This window comes from Panthera leo, chromosome E3 (assembly GCF_018350215.1).
Source record: "Panthera leo isolate Ple1 chromosome E3, P.leo_Ple1_pat1.1, whole genome shotgun sequence".
NCBI classification, from domain to species: Eukaryota; Metazoa; Chordata; class Mammalia; order Carnivora; family Felidae; genus Panthera; species Panthera leo.
Window position 1 is genome coordinate 9,698,441 of NC_056694.1, and position 18,025 is coordinate 9,716,465.

At 51.7% G+C, this 18,025-nt stretch overlaps 1 protein-coding gene across 7 annotated transcripts; it reads right to left on the minus strand.

The window, feature by feature from the left end:
* Positions 1 to 4,215: 4,215 nt before the first annotated feature.
* On the minus strand, positions 4,216 to 17,912 carry TRIM50 (tripartite motif containing 50). 7 transcript variants are annotated; one of them, XM_042921044.1, is made up of 7 exons: positions 17,817 to 17,912; positions 11,776 to 12,186; positions 8,639 to 8,701; positions 7,444 to 7,674; positions 7,331 to 7,353; positions 6,112 to 6,236; positions 4,216 to 5,191 (listed from the first exon to the last, which is right to left on the minus strand). In XM_042921044.1, exons 2-7 carry the CDS (start codon positions 12,172 to 12,174, stop codon positions 4,602 to 4,604), a joined length of 1,431 nt encoding a protein of 476 aa, XP_042776978.1. In that variant the 5' UTR covers positions 12,175 to 12,186; positions 17,817 to 17,912; the 3' UTR covers positions 4,216 to 4,601. The 7 variants fall into 7 exon arrangements, with proteins under 7 accessions (XP_042776978.1, XP_042776977.1, XP_042776973.1 ...); XM_042921043.1 differs by having other exon boundaries at positions 7,331 to 7,350; positions 8,639 to 8,734; XM_042921039.1 differs by having other exon boundaries at positions 8,639 to 8,734.
* Positions 17,913 to 18,025: the final 113 nt, after the last annotated feature.

Here is an 18,025-nt window from a genome sequence, read left to right on the forward strand (position 1 = left end):
TTCTCACAATAAGGACCTAATATATCTGTTGAATAAGTGAAAGAGTGAATGAATTGAGCACAAATTGATGTGGACACGTGGACAGCTGTGCCAGAGTTGACCCGTCCTAAATCCCAACCCCACTCCTTCAGGTGAGTGGTTAAAAGTGCAACAATACTAATAAAGTCCATAGTTGACTCAGATGTCCTTAATTTTTACCTAATGTACATTTTCTGTGCTTAAATACCAGGACACCACATTACATTCAGTCATCATGTCTCCTTAAGGCAACTCTTGGCTGTGAGTTTCTCAGACTTTCCTGGTTTTTGATGACCTTGATAGTTTTGAAGAGCCCTGGTGTTTTGTAGAATGTCCCTCCACTGGGATTTATCTGAGGTTTTCTTTCTCATGATCAGACTGGGGTTCGGGGTTCTGGGGAGGAAGACTCCCAGTGCCATCCTCATCCGATCTCATCAAGGGCATATAGTATCAACATGACCTTATTCACTGATGTGAACCTTCATCATCTGGTTATGGCCGTGTTTTTCAAGTTTCTCCACTGTAAACCTCTCTATCTTGTTCCCTCTGAAAAGAAGTCACTATGCACAGCCTGCCCTTAAGCAGTAGGGGGTTATACTGTCCTTGAGGGCAGAATAACTACAGAAGTTGTTTGGAATTCTTCTGCAGAACGGTCTCTTCTTCCAGGTTTATTTAGTTAATCACTTATCAGCATGAACTCATGGATATTATACTTTGAGTTGTAACCCAGTACAGGTAGCCCCCGTTTTGAAAGTTTACATTAATTACACTGCTTCACTTTTACAAAAGACCTACATCAGTACCTGTTTTTGTTAATTGAAAGAAATCCTAAGAGGATTTTCACTTTTATGGAAAAAGGAGAGAAGTAAAAATAGCATCAGGGGTTCGTTTTGCTGCGAGCCCTGGTAGAGGCAGTGAGTACCCCAAGCAGTGAGAGTGATGCCACCAAGTTCCTTCCCCAATATCTCCACACATCTCAGCATCAACCTTCCATAGCTTGGAACTGTGTCTGTGAGCACCTGTGCTTTGCCTTGATTGACTGTGTTTGCAAGATGTATCCTAAGATAGGGGCACCTGGGTGGCTCAGTCGGTTAAGTGTCCGACTCTTGATTTCAGCTCAGGTCAATCAAGACCCGCATCCGGACTGCATCAGGCTCTGCGCTGGGTGTGGAGCCTGCTTGAGATTCTCTCCCCACTCTGCCTCCGCCCCTCCCCCCACGCACTCTGTCTCTGTCTCTGTCTCTCTCTCTCAAAAAAAAAAAAAATGTATCCTAAGGTAAGAAAAGGTTAAGAGCAGTTAATTTTTTAGGTCTGGAAACACTAAAAAAATGTTTCCATATAAATTAATGGTAATTGCTTCTTCACTTTATTGCATTTCAGTTAATGAGAGATTTCATAGAAACACTCTACTTTTTTAAGTTATTTATTTTGACAGAGTGCAAGAGAGTAGGGGAGAGGCAGAGAGAGAAACCCAAGCAGGCTCCGCCTGTCAGCACAGTGAGCCGGAACTCACAAACCATGAGATCATGGCCTGAGCTGAAGTCAGCCACCGAACTGACTGAGCCACCCAGGTGCCCCCACTCTACTTTTTGATAGCAGGGAAACCTGTACTACTTGATTTTGTTGCTCAAATTCTTCCCATCTTGGCCACTGGGAGAGCTTTCAGTTGGCTCCCATGTCCCTGCGACAGTCCTCTATTATTGCAGAGGTTTTTCCCACGGTTGTTTGGTTTTGAGCATTCCTAGCACTAGGAGACTCATGGCTTAGCTTGTGTATTTCCTCCCCCAGTCCTCGAAGCAGCCATTTCTCCAAGGAGCCCTGGTTCCATTTCACTGGAGAAGGGTATTAGGAGCCAAGATCTGGATGCCAGGTGACCTATGCCTTTTAATGTTTAATATGTGACCACTAGAAAGCTTAAATCTACACATGTGGCTCTTCTATTTCTGTAGGCCAACACTGTTTTAAGTCTCCTCTATCCTAAAAAAGCCTTCCCTTAATCCCACCTTCTCTCAAATTCGTGACCCAGTTCTCTTCTTCCCTTCCCCATCAAGCTGCTTAAAACAAGAATCAGCAGTCATTGCCTTTACTTCTTCCTCACGTGCTGTTTAATTCCCTGCAGTCTGGCTTCCACCCTAGTCCACTGAGATGGCTTCCTCCAAGGCCACCAAGAATCTCCTGATATTCCTCAGGCCTTTCCTGCTGAGGCTGGGGTTTCACGGCACTGTTGGCACACCTTCTTTGCCGGAAAGCTTTGGCTTCTGTGACCTTTGCTGCTGGTACACACACCCCCACCCCCAGTTCTCTGACCATTTCTACGTTTCCTTGGCAACCTTGTCTAAGCAGCTCCTTTAAGTTCTGGTGTTCCATCCTCTGACCTCCTTTCTACCAGTCTAGTATTTCCTCCTGGGGCAGACTCCCTCCCTTCCACACCGTCATTGCTACAGGACAAAGTTAATACGCGCTAAAGTAGCATCAACGGCCCTCCCTGGTCTGGCCTCCACCCCCTCTCCAGGTGCAGCTCCAGCCGCAGCACCCCTCGGTGGACTAGACCCCCAAAAGCTCTTCCCCTCTGCCTGTATTCCACTTTTATTCAGCTAAAATGCCAACTCCACATAAAGAATTCACTGCTCTCTCCTCTGCCTTCTCCATATTGGGTGGATCTTTCGGGTGCAAGCAGAAACACGAACTCTGGCCAGCCAAACAAAAGAAGGGATTTACTAAGTGAGCGCAGAGGTGTCTATTGGCACCTGGGGCTGGGGGGGTGGGGGGAGATGAAAGGTGAACGCACATCGGTAGTTGAGATGAGCTTAGAGAAGGGAGTATTTATAAAAGAATGGTCAGAGTTAAGGGAAATCATAAGAGATGGTGCAGGACTCAGGGCTGGTGACAGAACTGCTCGCCACCCGGCCTGAAGGAACAAAGGAGAGCAACAGAGGAAGGGACCCCCTGTTAGTGATCTCTGGATGAGGAAAGCTGCCAACCCACAGCCAGGCAGGCAGGAAACCAAAAAAATAAGTACCTGAACTCCTTCTCCTGCCCTTGGATCTCCGACCAGTCCCTCCCATCTGCTGACTCCAACAGGAAGCTAGAGGGTTTTGCGTTCCACCGGGGCCAGCCTCCCGGGACACAGAACAGGGGGGAGAGGTAGAGGGGAGTGGATGCAGAGGGTGACAATCTTCAGCCCAATCATGGAACTGAAGGAAGAGCTTCATAACCAAAAACCAGGTCTGCAAGGTGTCAAACAAGCAGGAGCCAGGGCCAAGGCCTCACAGATTCAGCCGGTAAAGATACAACAAGCACCTTTTGGCTCAGACAGCCTATTACTTACATGGGCAGAAGGAAGATCGGCCGAAGGCGCCTCACGGCCCTTGTCGCACACAACGGAAGGATGGCTGCAGTGAGGGCCGGGGGATCTCCTGTTGCTGAGAAGCCAGTTCTAGATGCAGCCAGGCTGTTTTACCATCTACAGCTCTATTCGGAAGGAGGTGGGGCCGGAAGTCGCAGACCTATCAGAGCCTGGGAGGTGATGGTTCCTGACTCTCCTATGGGATAAGGTCAGTGGAGATGGCCTTGGGTCGGTGCCTCACAAGCCTCCCATCCTCTCTGGTTCCTGGAGGATCTCCCAGACAGCCTGCAGGTCAAGCCTTCGCCTGTGTGGCCAAGGTGAGTAAGTGCCAGGGGACCAGGACACAGCTGTTCCCCACAGAGGTCTCTCAGGCAGCTCCACAGACCTCAGTGGCACAAGGCTGGGGAGCTTCTCTCTAAAGCACCAGGTCTCAGATGACTCGGCCCCAGCCACTCTCTCTTCCAATTTTCAAATTCTTGGCAGAGAATTCAGCTGTCCCAGCCTCGGTCTGGAATGGACACCATCAGCTGCGGCCAGGGGCAGACTCACCACGGACAGAGGGAGGCTCTGAGCCACTCCTGTGCGCCCAGTAGCTTTCAGAGACAGGCCACACCCGTCTAGACCCTACTTGCTTCTGCTCTGAAGCAGTGTTATTTCCATCCCAACGAATGGGAGGGAAGTCGAGAGAGAGGTCTTTGAAGACAGCGAAGACAGAGTGATTGGCGCGACTCTAACCACAGCCCAGCCTGCACGGCGCAGAGGCAAGATCTGACCTGACTGGAAGCTGGAGCAGTTTTAAAGGCCTGAGTGTAAAGCGGCGTATGTACAGTTGTTAACATTTGCAAATCATCTAAAGAGAAAGACGGTATCAAATTTATTATCCTTAAGTTCACAATGACATGGAGAAATCACGTGCGGGAATGTTTCCAGCTTCAGTTAAAAGAGGAAGCAGAAAGTGTGCTTAGGAGGGACCAAGGGAAGCCTATCTTAACCCGTGGACACCCAGGCCTGGTTCTGCCGGTTTATGAGGAGGTGAATAACCCGGCAAAAGGTGAATCAATAGGCCCCTGGCTGTAGGGGAAGGGATTATGGTCCTTTTCTTCCTATCATTAAACGTTTCCAGGAACACACAGGCGTGAAGACCTTCCCACACGGTAAAGAACATCATCTCTGCACACTGGACCCAGCAGAGCCCCGGCTGGGAAGAGCCCGCGGGCAGGCAGACCGACCGGCAGCCCTACAGCTTGGTGGGCTGCGTGGGGGTGAGGTGGGCAGGCCCGCTGGGCGGGGGCAGCACCAGAGGCAGCGCGTTGCCGCCCTTCTCGTGCCAGCACGTGTCCAGGATGGGGTAGAGCTTGCCCTGGAAGTCAGCCTGGAACGTGTAGAGCGGCCGCAGGTCATCGGGCCGGTCAGCGTCAAAGAAGGTGAGCTCGCCACGCTCGTAGTGCAAGTAGACGCCGATGCGGTGGGGGTGGCCGGCCACAGGCAGGGGCACCCGAGGGCAGCCGAAGGCCTCGTACACCCGGCCCTCCTTCAGGCCAATGAGCCACACGCCATTCTCCGGGGACTTGCTCAGCCTGCCCTTGCGACTGGCTGTGCCCTTGATGACCCCCAGGCGCCAGTCACTCTTGCTGCCTACCACCACCTCCCAGTAGTGACGGCCGCAGGAGAAGCCCCGGCTGGCCAGGACACAAGTACTGTAGTCAAAGCGCTCTGGCTGGCTGGCTCGCCGCTGGGCCAGGAGCCCACACTGCACCACCGTGTTGCCCTTGGAGAGTTCCAGGAGTGGGTGGGCGGTGGCGGGGTCCAGCTTGAGGGACTCCGGGGCTAGGAAAGATCAAAGAAGTGTGTTTTCCAGCTGCACAGAAGGCAGCAGACCCTACCCCAGAGGGAGGCCCTGAGCTCCTCAGGAGAGGAACTGCAAAGGCCTCGTCCCAGAATCGGAGGGGCCTTCTGAGAAGGGGCACAGAAGAGGCAACCCTGAGGACTGCTGAATGAACAAACAATGCCTGAACGGTGGAAAAAATGGGGCAGCTGTGAGGGAGGCATTCTGGTTAAGGGAAAGGGCACGCACCTGCCTGCCTAAGATGGCGGTGCAGAAGGAAGGTCCTGGAAGACAGCCCGTCACTTGTGCACCACAGCTGAACTCCCCAGGAGAATCCTTATCAAGTGCAATTGTTTTGATATCCTACCAGCCTATTCAAGGACAAACTGTCCCAACTGACCTCCGGATTACCTGCCAACTAATCAATTTACACCAAAACCACACAAACAACATTCACGGACCAGAGATCATCAGGTTTTTTCCTCCCCTCCCCTTTTTGTTTTACAATAAACCCTATTTTTGTCTTTGTTGGATGAAATCAGCTTATCGATTGATCTCCCTTATGTGCTAGTAACAAAGGAATTCGTTAAATGTCTTCGTGTTATTTTTTGACAGAGCGATAGCTACCATTTATTAAACACGAAACTATGCACACACACTTGAATGTTTATAAACTACACAGCCCAGCAAGGTGGACTTTAATACCCCCTCCTTGCAGATGAGGAAGCAGACTCAGATTACAGGTTGGATCTTCAGCTAGTAAGGGACAGAGCTGTCTGGTGGAGCCCCAAAGCCATGCTCTCAACACTAACCTACGCGAACACCCTTCCAGTCTTCTGCACCCTAAACCCTGGCACAAGTGACAAACTGCTACCCACCCCGCATGGCAGCCCTCAGGGAAGAGAACGGGTTGGAGCCTTACCCGGCAGAACTTTTCGGAAGAGCCTTTTCCACACAGTCAGCTTGATGTCAGCCTGGTGGAGGCCCGGCTTGAAGGAGATGGGGCTGAAGGCGCCTTCCAGAGGCCGGGCCTGCTGGAGCTCTGCTCTGAGGGCGACAGACCTACGTGATGGCGGGGATGCACACCGCGCACCCCAGCCCTCCACCCGCGGGCAAGTCCAACCAGCCAGTCACGGCTCAGGACACTGTGCACTCAAGAGGCCCATCATTTCCTCCCCTCCACCCCACTCTCAGAGGCCCCGCCCCTTCCTGGCAGGAGAAACACTACATCAGTGGTTCTCAAAGGGCATCACCTGGAGGCTTGTCAGAAATGCAAATTTCTCGGGGCCACCCCAGACCTGCTGAAAGCGATTACTAAGGCTCAGTGACGTTTTAAGGAGCCCTCCAGGTGGCTCTGATGCACACTAACATTTGAGGATCACTTCTCGATATTGGGCGACCCTGGCCCCCGGCCACAGCTGGCGCGGACACCTGCTCCCAATCAGCTACACTGTCCATTCTTTTAAACCAATGCTCCTAACCTGACTATCCCGAAGACCAAAGGAAATTTAAAACAGACAAGGAGATTCCCACAATCAGGATCTGAGGAAGGCTAAGAACTGCATGGCTATTCATTTGTTGGGGCTGGAACATGGATCCAATCCCTTCCCACAACCCATGGTGCAGGATTCGAGGCCCCTCATCCTGGCTCTTGCCCACCTCTCCCACTCATCGCCCATTCTGCCCTGTAGCCTACATTTTACCCCATTCGTACTGAGTTCACATTTCTCCCAAGTGTGCACACTTGAGCCTTTCAGATGACCCTTCCCCACTCTGCTTACCTGGCCAACACCTGTCCTCTGCCCTAAGCTCGCCCCCCTGTATGCCATCTTTGCCAGTCCCGCCCCCCCGCCCCGCCCCCAACCTCAGTCACCTCCTCCTGTTATTTCTGTAGCCCGTGTGAACTTCTCTGGTCTTAAGTACCCACAGTGATCAGTGATGTAACCGGAGTTCACCATCCGCCTCCCACCAGTCTTTGAGACCCTTAAAGGCAGGGGCATGACCTTCATCGCCCTGTTCCCTGGGCTCAGTACAGAGCCAGATGTGAGCAGCTGCTGACAAGGCACTGGTGCAGCTACAGGCAGGAAGTAGGGTAGAGGAGCCACCAGATCCAAGCTGAGAGCTCCCTCCAAGGTTATTACCTGGAGGCCGTGGAGTGATACTTCTGGAAAACAAGACAGGTGGGTTAAGGCATGGGGGAGGCTCTTGGGACCCTGGGGACCTGGGCGTGGGTGACACTCCCTTGTCCACTCACCCGGATGAACTCATAGTGACTCTCATTACTGAACTGCTCGAGCACACGTTCAGCCTGGCCCAGCCGCTCCTGAGTGCCCTTGGCCTGCTCCAGCTGCATGTCCAGGGAGGCCACAAGGCCACGGGTATGACCCTCCAACCCCTCCAGGCAACGGGCCTTCTCCTCATCCACCAGGTGGTGCAGCTCCTGGAACTCGCGACGGATCACCCAGCTGAAGACGTCAGATTCATTCTGGGACGAGAAGGGGCTGGTCACAGCCAGAACCTCAGCCAGAACTGCCTGCCTCCGGCTGACCCCCGTGTCCTCAGGCCCTGGCAGCTTAGGCCTTCCTGGGCTTTTCCAATCTGAGCCGGTTCTAGTACTTGAGTTGCAGGCTGACTTGTGCGCTGTTCACACTGTGCCTGGGCACCCCCCGTGTGGCCACGGGGGACAGCAACACAGGCAGGGGACAGACTGGGCCCCAGCACCCATTTCAAACACAGTGGCTCTGCTTTCTTCGGTCCTAACTATTAAACGTGCAAGTAAGATTTTGCTTCAGTACAGGGTTCCACAACTGGAAAAGGTCTGAAAGGCCCTGGGAGGGCAGACTTCAGAGAGCCAGATTCCCTGTGTAACCCTGAGTTCAGCCTCCATCAGACAGGGGAAATGCCGCCTCCCTGTCAGGCTGAGGAAGGTTAACCAAGAGGACCCTCAGGGGACATGGGTCTCCTGCTTCTGTTTCACAACTGCCTGCAGGGCCTGGGCTCCACATGCCTGCAGCCCCAGTGTGCCTGTCATTCAGGAAAAGCAGAAAGCCACCAAGGGCTTCAGGCCTTTCTATGCTCTGCTCCAAGCTACTGGGCAGGCTCCACAGACTGTCAAGGTCAAGCAGACACGGCGAGTCAGGCGTTGGGGGGGGGGGGGGGGGGCAAGAGAGTCATGCCCACACTTTGAACTGTTTACATCTGGTACTTAGGTTCTGTGTTATCTCAGTCCCAAGGACAAGAGGGACACAGCCAATTTGGACAGAGTCCTGACAACTGAGTTGATTCCCCTGAGGGGATTTGCCCTTTCCCCACTCCGCCCTGCAACGCTTTGAATTCTGGCTTTATATGAAAGCATGAGTTTCTGTAAAGGACAAATCACAACCGGGCTCTGCAGGAAAGGGAAGGTGACCAGCCCCAGGGTTAAGGGGACAGAGGGAAAGGGCACTCACGACAATCCGGGTCCTGTTGTTCACCAGCTTGGCAATATGCTCATCCACCTTCTTCTGCTCCTGCTTCAGGTCAGAGATGAGAGCCGCTAGCTCCTCCTGGAGGCAACGTACCACGACCTCATGAGTAGCTGAGCCCTGCACGCTTTCGGCTCCTTGGGGCCAGCCCTGGGCTTCACCCATCCAGGGGACATCCCAGTGGCCACAAGCACTCCCAGTGGAACCAGGGAAAGGGCTACCCGGGTGCTCTTGACTCCAAAACAGGTGAAATTATTCAAGAATATTCCATATCGAGGGCAGGAATTACCCAGACAGAAAAGGATCTCCAGGTCATTCCTCTGCAGGACATGGAGACAGACCCTAAACGTTGTTACAACTACCTGGAAGTCACCGCACAACATCCAAGGGGGGCGATGACCGGTCTGAAGCCCATACTCCCTGAACAGAACGATGGCTGGTCACCAGCAGATCTAGAATCAGTGGGCATGCGATCAAGAGCATCACAAAAAGGCTGGCTCCAAGTGAGGCCAATGGTGCATACAGTACCCCAGGTTATACCTGGGGATTCCCCAATCCCTATAAAGACCTGACTCAATCGCTGGCAGGTTTGGGCCTCCCCAGGCTGAAGTAAACACACTTCTCCTGGCCTTCCTGGCCCCAAATCTGACGAAGTCTTAAAGATTCAACCAGGACCACCTAGACTCCCATCCAGCTGCACTACTCGAGCGGTGCTGGTTCGTGCCCATGGAGCGTACACAGTCTTTGGCTTAGACAGCTCCCAAGCAGAAATCAGCAGCAAGAGGGGTGCCTGGCTGGCTCGGTTGGAAGAGCAGGCAACTGATGATCACGGGTTGTGAGTTCAAGCCCCACAATGGGTATAGAGATTACCAAAAATATATAAATAAACTTAAGGAAAAGAAAAAAAGGAATCAGCCGCAAGAGGCTTTCAGGAAAGGATCAGAGTAAAGAATAAAACCAGTGTAGGGATAAACGGACACAGAGTCTTGCTCTGGAAAACAAGACATCAGAAGATCTCATAACAACCCGAGAACGAAATTCCAGTAGGAACTCTCCTGAGGCAGAGAGAGATGGGATTAGTTCTTTTCGTCAACTGGGTCACAGTGAGAGTAAACAGAAACACGCAAATAAATAATCTCAAGATCTCAATCAACAGGAGGACAATAGGCATGCATAAAAGGGATCTAATAAAGGAACATAATTTAGTGGCATCACAGCAAAGAGTCTTGGGATCACAAACAGCCACATCCAAAACCAGGACCCAAGCCGTCCCCGGCTCCAAGCCAGAAATGATGAGTGAGCTCCTGTGTGTCTCCTTCTCTCCAGGGCTAATAAAACACAGGCTCTCGATCTCGCTGCACTGCAATCTGGCTTCCTCCTCCCACACTCCACTGAAACGACTCTTGCCAAGATAATCAATTCTTACTGCTAAACCTAACAGACTCTTTCCAATCCTCAGCAGGCATTTCACACAAGTGATCTTGTTCTCATTAAGACGCTCTGTCCTGATCTCCAGGAGGCCGTATTCAGCCAGTGTTCCTGTTCCCTCTGCTGATTCTTTCTGTCCTTTTTTGGGGTTCTTTCTCTACCCGAATCTTAAACCCTGGTGTCCTTTGGGGGCATCGTCCGTATCTTCCCTATCACTCCGCAGACTCTCCTGATTGGTCTTCTCCCGTAGCCTCAATTACCACCCATATGTAATTCTCCCAATCTTTTATCCCCAGCCTCAGTCTCCAGTCTACCCCCCAGCAGTGTTTGGACCACATCACCACTCTGCTTAAAACCCTCCAGAGACCCCACCATGATGGTCCTCTGAATAAACTACAGATCCCTTCACATTTCACAGAAGCCTTTGCAAGACCTGGCTCCTGCTTACCTCTCTCCAGAGCTTGACAGAACAACTTATAATTCTTCAAATATGTCTCCTGATCTTTTGCAGGGCTGTCTTTATACATGGAATGCTTTCCTCCCCTTTTTTTCCTACCACGTCCTCCCTGTGGTTCAGATCTTGGTTTAGCAGTCCACTTCCTCCAGAGAACCTTCCCTGACTACCTGAGAGCATGCAGGAGCTACAGTCCAGATGGCCTCACGATTGCCTGTATTTAACCTTGATGCTAGCACCCAACACATGGGGACCGTCAGACTCTCAGACTGTGAGCTCCCCGGGGCAGGCCAAACCACTTGCCCACTATTGTACCCTGTGCTCTAGCATACCTAGCACAGGTTAAGTGCCAAGCACACGTCTGTGGGTCAGAGGGTCTGGTGGATGGCCTGGCTGGCCCTGTGCACATTTCATACTTGTCTCCCAGGGTTCCGAGAGCAAAGAAACGCTGCTCACTCAGCCAGGAAATCCCAGGAACAGTGACAGGGGACCCCTCTGCCTTCATATCTGGATGCTCTTTCTTTTTCCCCACCCCTATCACCTGTATTTTGTCATTCCTTACCTTTACTCTCCCTTCCTCCCGAACACTCTGCCAGGTGCCCTATAACAATTCACTTTCCAGGATCCTTCCTGCCTCTTTTGATCTGTTGGCAGTGGAAAGAAAACTGGCCAGTTTGTGTCCTACCTCTGCCACCGACAAGCTGTATGACCTTGGGTTAAGACCCTTGGCTTCTCTGAGCCTGTTTCCTCATTTGTAAAATATAGTGAGAACCCCACCTTTCATAAATCTTAGATCAGCGTTATTCATCTTAAATAATGACGTGCTAAATCTAAGTTCAGGAGGGCAGGAATCCACTGTTTCCACAAATACATTTTGAGCTTTTACTACATGCTAGTCATGGCTCTAGGCACGAAAATACCCAAGGAAACAAAGTGCTTTCCCTCATGTGGAGTCTGGGAGAGCACTCAAAAAATGGATGAAAGCTGCGAAGAAAAACCGAGCGAGGGAAGGGGCTGGCCCCCGACAAGGACTCTCCATCATGCCTGTCTGCAGTGCCCAGCACCTGGAGATTGGAGCTGCTGAGAACACACTCTACAGAGCTCAGCTCAGGACAGGGCTACAGGGCGCCGGCATCCTGGCCCGAGACCCTTCTGTGCCAGGCGATGGCGCCAGAGAGCGCAGGAGCTGGGCTCCGTGGCCGCCACCCCACCTCCCCCTCCCCGGCCCCCAGCAGCCCACCTTCATGCGGCTGTAGACGGTGGAGACAGGCGTGACGCGGTGGCGCTGGTGGGAGCCCAGCAGGCCGCAGAGGCCGCAGATGAGCTCCTGGTCCCTCTCACAGAAGAGGCTGAGCGGGTTCCGGTGGTGCTGGCAGACCTTGGGCTCCGGGTCCCCGGGGAGCTGTAGAGCCTCAATCACCCGCGCCAGAGAGACGTTGGGCGGGGAGCTGCTGCTATCCACCTCCTGCCGGCACACTGGGCAGCGGAGCTCCGAGTCCAGGTGGTGGGACAGGTTCACCAGGCAGCCCTTGCAGTAGGAGTGGCCGCACTGCAGCATCATGGGCTCCTTGAAGACCTCCAGGCAGATGGGGCACTGAAGGCGGTCCTCCAGCTCGGGCACGCTCACCTGCCACGCCATCCACGGTGCCGGCTAGAACACAGGGCAGCTTTCTCAAGTCTGCTCCCTCCACACTGTGCCCCCAATCCCCCCGCCAAGTGCCACTGGGAAGTTAGAGCGCCTTAGGGTCTCCAGTCCTGGATTCCAATCCCAACGCCTATGACCTTGGGCCTATTTCCTATCTTTATTTTCTTTTTAATTTATTTTTGAGATCATGACCTGAGCCAAAGTTGGACACTTAACCGACTGAGCCACCCAGGCGCCCCTTTCCTATCTTTAAAATAAAGGGCTTAATTGGGGGGGGAATCACTTGTAGATATAGGATTCTACATTTTTCACCCCGATTTGTAGGTAAACACAAAAGGGGCCGTCTGCTGGGTCATCTGGAGTGACACCAACAATGTGCCCTCCAGCCGCAGTAGGCGTACTGACTCAGAACCGGACAGCAAAAACAAGCAAAGGTCTTTCCCACCTTCTAGATCAGTTCTCAAAACTGGCGAGCAACTGTTGGAAGCACAATAACAACCGATTCCTGCGTCAGCCCCTCACACATACTCAGTGAGCCCCAGAAATCTGCATTTACAATAGCACCCTCCCTCCCCAAGGTCATTCTAAAGCAGAGAGTGCTGTCTTAACAACACTGTTCTGGAGACTCGGAGACCGAGGAGGGTGGCCTCCTAAATTCGCACCCACTCCCTGAGCAAAATGATCGGCACTGAGAGACGAGAAGCACCAGGTGCAAGTTGGCCACGGACCCAGGGAGGGCCCCACAACGAACTACCTGCTTTCTCACAATCCACTGAGACGTTCGCTGGATCTGCTCTACCTTCTCTTCTCCCCAGGTTGGGACAGAGGCACTAAGAGATGTGGGGATTGTAGCTGACCGCCTGCTCCACCCTTTGTCTCTGCCCCTTTCCTCCTCCCCTTTCCCAGCAACACTCCTATGTCCTCAAGGTCACGCAGAATCAGGTGGAAACTGGGCCACATCACGAGACGGAGGAGGCAGCCTCCTTTCAGCTGGCGACGCTGATAATTCCAACATGCAGGCGCTCACCTTGGCCACGCTTCGGGGAAGCTGGGGAGACAGAGGAGTGGTCCCCCAGCCACACCTTACAGACCCCAAACAGGAGTGGATTCATGTTTTGACACAACTCTTTCTGAATCTGTTTTTTTGAAGACATTTTTCTTTATTCAACTTCTTGAGACAGGACCTCTATAAAGTATGCATATCTTAACTATACACTTAATGTACACATTTCACACATTTACTCACCCTCAAGATCAACACACAGAATGTTTCCAGCACCCGGAAGACACTATGTGCTCCCCAGTCAGAAGCCCCTGGCAAGGATAGCTATTCCCCTGACTCTTATCATCGTAGATTTATATAGCTTTATTTTGACATTCAAATAAACAGAATTATCTCGGTTGTGCTCTTTCGTGTCTCACTTCCAATACAATTGAATACCATTAATACCATTACTCAATACCATTGAACTGGGAACCTTTTTATACAAAGCCTTCCAAAGGTTTAGGAGTTCAATGGCTTTTTTTTTTTTTTTAAAGCTAATTTACTTATTTTGAGAGAGTGTGCACATGCAAATCGGGGAGGGGCAGAAAGAGAGAGGAAGAGAGAGAATCCCAAGCAGGCTCCATGCTGTCAGCACAAAGCCCAATGTGGGGCTCGATCCCACCAACCGTGAGATCATGACCTGAACCTGAAGTCAAGAGTCAGATACTTCACCGACTGAGCCACCCAGGTGTCCCTAACGACATTTCTTTATGCAGTTAATAAATATTACAGTCAGAAAATGCTACGCATATCATGGAGGTGGGATAAAAAAAATTACTGATTTGAAAAGGAAGAGATGGAAGCAGGTCTCCAGGAGTGTTAAGAAACAAGGAGCTCAAGGGGCACCTGGGTGGCTCAGCTGGTTGAGCGTCTGACTACTGATTTCAGTTCAGGACATGATCTCATGGTTCATGAGTTCAAGTCCCGAGTCAGGCTCTGTCTGTGCTCAGTGCAGACCCTGCTTGGGATTCTCTCTCTCTCAAAATAAATAAACACTAAAAAAAAGAAAGGAAAGAACCAAGGAGCTCTAGACCAGTAAGACACAACTCCCAGAGACCTAAGCATCCCTGTCTGCCAGTAGGGGCCATCTCTACCCCGTGACAAGCAAGACCAAAGTCTGGCACAGGCATGTTGAAGGCTAATTTGATTTGTTAATTCAACAAACATTTATGGAGCACCTGATATGTGTCAAGCAGCAAGCTGAGCATTAGGGAAACATCAGGGAACAAGACAGATGAGGTTTTTGTCCTTTCAAAATTTGTAATATAACCGTAGTAGGAGTGAGGTAGGATCATCAACAAGAAAACATCATCGTATTTAATGGGACGCAGGAAGGAAACAATGTGCTGAGAAAGAATGGCAGGAGGGAATAGGTTGTTTGAGGGACAGAAAGGCCACAAACAAGGACGGGAGAGAGGCCTCTGCAAGCGGAGTGTGGCCCCCTGGCCAATTCCCAGCAAGGATGTGGGGACCTCAGATGTAGAGCCGCAAGGATCTAGGTTTACCAACACGAACGAGCTTTAGATTCTTTAGAAAGGGGCAGCGCAGTGTCTTTGAGGATGGATGGTTGAGACCCTAAGGATACAAACATGCCAACTGCCTGAAAAACTACAAGAGGGCAGACCAGGCCTGGGCAGCAAATGCAAAGGCTCTGAGGCTAGAAAGAGCCCAGTATTTAGGAGATACACTAGAGAAAATCTACGTAGCTGGAGCGTAGTGAGAGGGAACACCAGGAGAACAGGTCAGAGGGGCTGGCAGAGAGGGCCCTGGAGCAGGGCAAAGGTTCAGATTGAATTTCAAGGGCAGTGGGAGCTATAGGAGGATTTTAAGGCAAAGGAATATCATCTGACATATTTTTAAAAGACCACTCCGGCCACTTGTAGATAATGGATCAGAGTAACTTTAGCACCTGAGAGGATGGATTGTGAAGGCTGATAAGGAAAAGATCAAGGTAAAATGTACCTGGGAAATCTAGAGTCAAATGCCCAAGGACACCTGAGTAGCAGTGGTCCGCAGACTTCAGCAAACAACAGAATTACTCGGGGTGCTTGTGAAAATACAGACTTCTGGGCTCTAGCCTGAGTTTCTGATTCAGGAGCACAGGGATAGGCTCAAGAATTTGCATTTTTAACAAGTTTCCAGACAACACTGCTGCTGGTCTGAGGACTACACTTTGAGAACCACCGAAAAAGGCAATTGAGCACAGGAGCCTGGAGGTCTAGTGTGCAGGGGAGGCCTTAGGCTGGCCAGGTATATACCACCTGTTTACATCACATATTTAAACTTGTGGGAATGGCTGGGATCTCTCTGGGATTAGAACAGAGAAGGGCTGGGGCGCCTGGGTGACTCAGTCGGTTAAGTTCCGGACTTTGGCTCAGGTCACAATCGCACAGTTCATGGGTTTGAGCCCTGCACTCGACTCTGTACTGACAACTCAGAGCCTGGAGCCTGCTTCGGATCCTGTCTCCTTCTCTCTCTCCCAAAAGTAAATAAACATTAAAAAATAAGAAGAACAGAGAAGGGCTGGGGCACCTGAGTGGTTCAGTCAGTTAAGCATCTGCCTTTGGCTCAGGTCATGATTTCACGGTTCATGAGTTCGAGCCCCACATCAGACTCTTTGCTGATTCAGATCAGACTCTCTGCTGAGCAGAGCCTGATTCAGCTCCTCTGTCCCCCACCCCCTACCCCTCCCCAGCTTGTGTGCTCTCTCACACATTCTCTCTCAAAAACAAAAGAAAAAAAACAAAACTTAAAAACAGGGAAGGGCAAGGGTCCAAGGATAGGGCCCTGAGGTTGTTACTGTATACAGGTCAAGAAGATGACTGAGAAGAGACAGCCAGACAGACAGGAAGAAAATCAGAATATGGAAGCAGATCCATTTGACCCTGAACACTAGAGAACTTTCTCAGGCAAGACTCAGGAAGACTGAGAAGATTCGGCATGCTGTTGCTAACTCCAATGTGTAGAAAGGCCACGAACAAGGACGGGAGAGAGGCCTCTGTGAGTGGAGTGTGGCCCCCTGGCCAATTTACAGCAAGGATGTGGGGACCTCAGGTGTAGAGCCTCAAGGATCTAGGTTTACCAACATGGATGAGCTTGAGATTCTTCCCCAGAGCCTGCATTATTAAGGCTGAGGCCTTGATTTTAGTTGAGACTGGCTGGTGTCTCTGACCTACAAAATTTATGACAAATACATGAAATCATAAATATCTGTGGCTCAGAACAGCTAAATCTGTAGTAGTCGATGGTGACGATAGGAAACTGATACAGAAGAGGACAAAAAGCATTTAAAGAGGAACCAACTTTATCAAATGCTGACAAGAGTCCAGGAATCTGAGGACACAGGGCTATCTTATGGATTTGACATGATGTGCAGTCTTGGTGACATGGAACAGGGGAAAGTGGTACTGCGGTGGGTTGAAGAAAACAGGGAGGATAAGGAAGTAGAGACAAAATAATTGAAAAACGCTCTATAGCAACTTAAAAAAAATTAAAAAAAAATTTTTTTTTAACGTTTATTTATTTTTGAGACAGAGAGAGACAGAGCATGAACGGGGGAGGGTCAGAGAGAGGGAGACACAGAATCTGAAACAGGCTCCAGGCTCTGAGCTGTCAGCACAGAGCCCGACGCGGGGCTCGAACTCACGGACCGTGAGATCGTGACCTGAGCCGAAGTCGGCCGCTTAACCGACTGAGCCACCCAGGCGCCCCCCAAAAAAATTTTTTTAATGCTTATTTTTGAGAGAGAGAGAGAGAGAGAGAGAGAGAGAAAAGAGTGCGAGCAGGGGAGGGGCAGAGAGAGGGAGAGACACAGACTCCAAAGCAGGCTCCAGGCTCTGAGCTGTCAGCACAGAGGCCCACACGGGGCTCAAACCCACAAATGGTGAGATCATGACCTGAGCCGAACGAAGTCCGACGCTTAACCAACTGGCCACCCAGGCACCCCAACAACTCTTTTTGAGAAGTCGAGAAGACTAGGCATGGGACCACCTGCAGCAGGAGTGAGATGTGGGACAAAGGTGGGGCTTGTTTAGGGCGGATGATTTTAGGAAACTTAGAAGCTGAAGAAATGATCCAATAGTCAAGGCGTGATGGGTGCAGGAAATAGGGGCCACCTCTCAAATCCTGGAGTGGGCAAGAGCTGCAGGCCCCAGGGAAAAAGCAGGAGGGGGTGACGTCAAGGGCCATTCGTGCTTTGCACCCCCCGCCCCCACCACCGGGGAGCAGATATGGATTCTGTGGATTTAGTGACCGCAACGTGAAGGACAACGTTGCCTTGTTCTCTGACGAACGAGGCAGTTTGCCTTGAGAGGCCTGTCTGCGTCTACATTTCTCTAGCACGAAAAGGTCGAGGAAAATTGAAAAAGTGGAGGTAACCCACTTAGCAAGGCCGCACACTTCCGGCAGCAGGCTGTTTCTGGAACTCCGTCCTCCCCAGCCTGCTCCCGCCTCGTGTCCCACCACAAGCCCCACCCCACCCCACCAAGTCCCGAGCCACTGCCAGTCCCGACCACCCGCGTGGCCCATCTCCCGCGCCATCCCACGCGCGCCCCCGGCGCCCCGTCTTGCCACAGGCGCCCCCTTCACGCGCCTCCTCCTGATCCACTTCTCCCCGCCAAGAGGCTCCATCTCTCCCAGCGCGGCACCGCCCCACCTTCCATCATGCTCGCACACATCCGGCTCCGGGAGTCCCTGTCACGTGCCCATCAAGTTCCGCGCATGCCCTCCACCTGCCCGGTCACGCCCCACGCATCACTTTCACGAGCCTGGTCCCGCCCCGCCCCGCGTGTTCCCGCCACG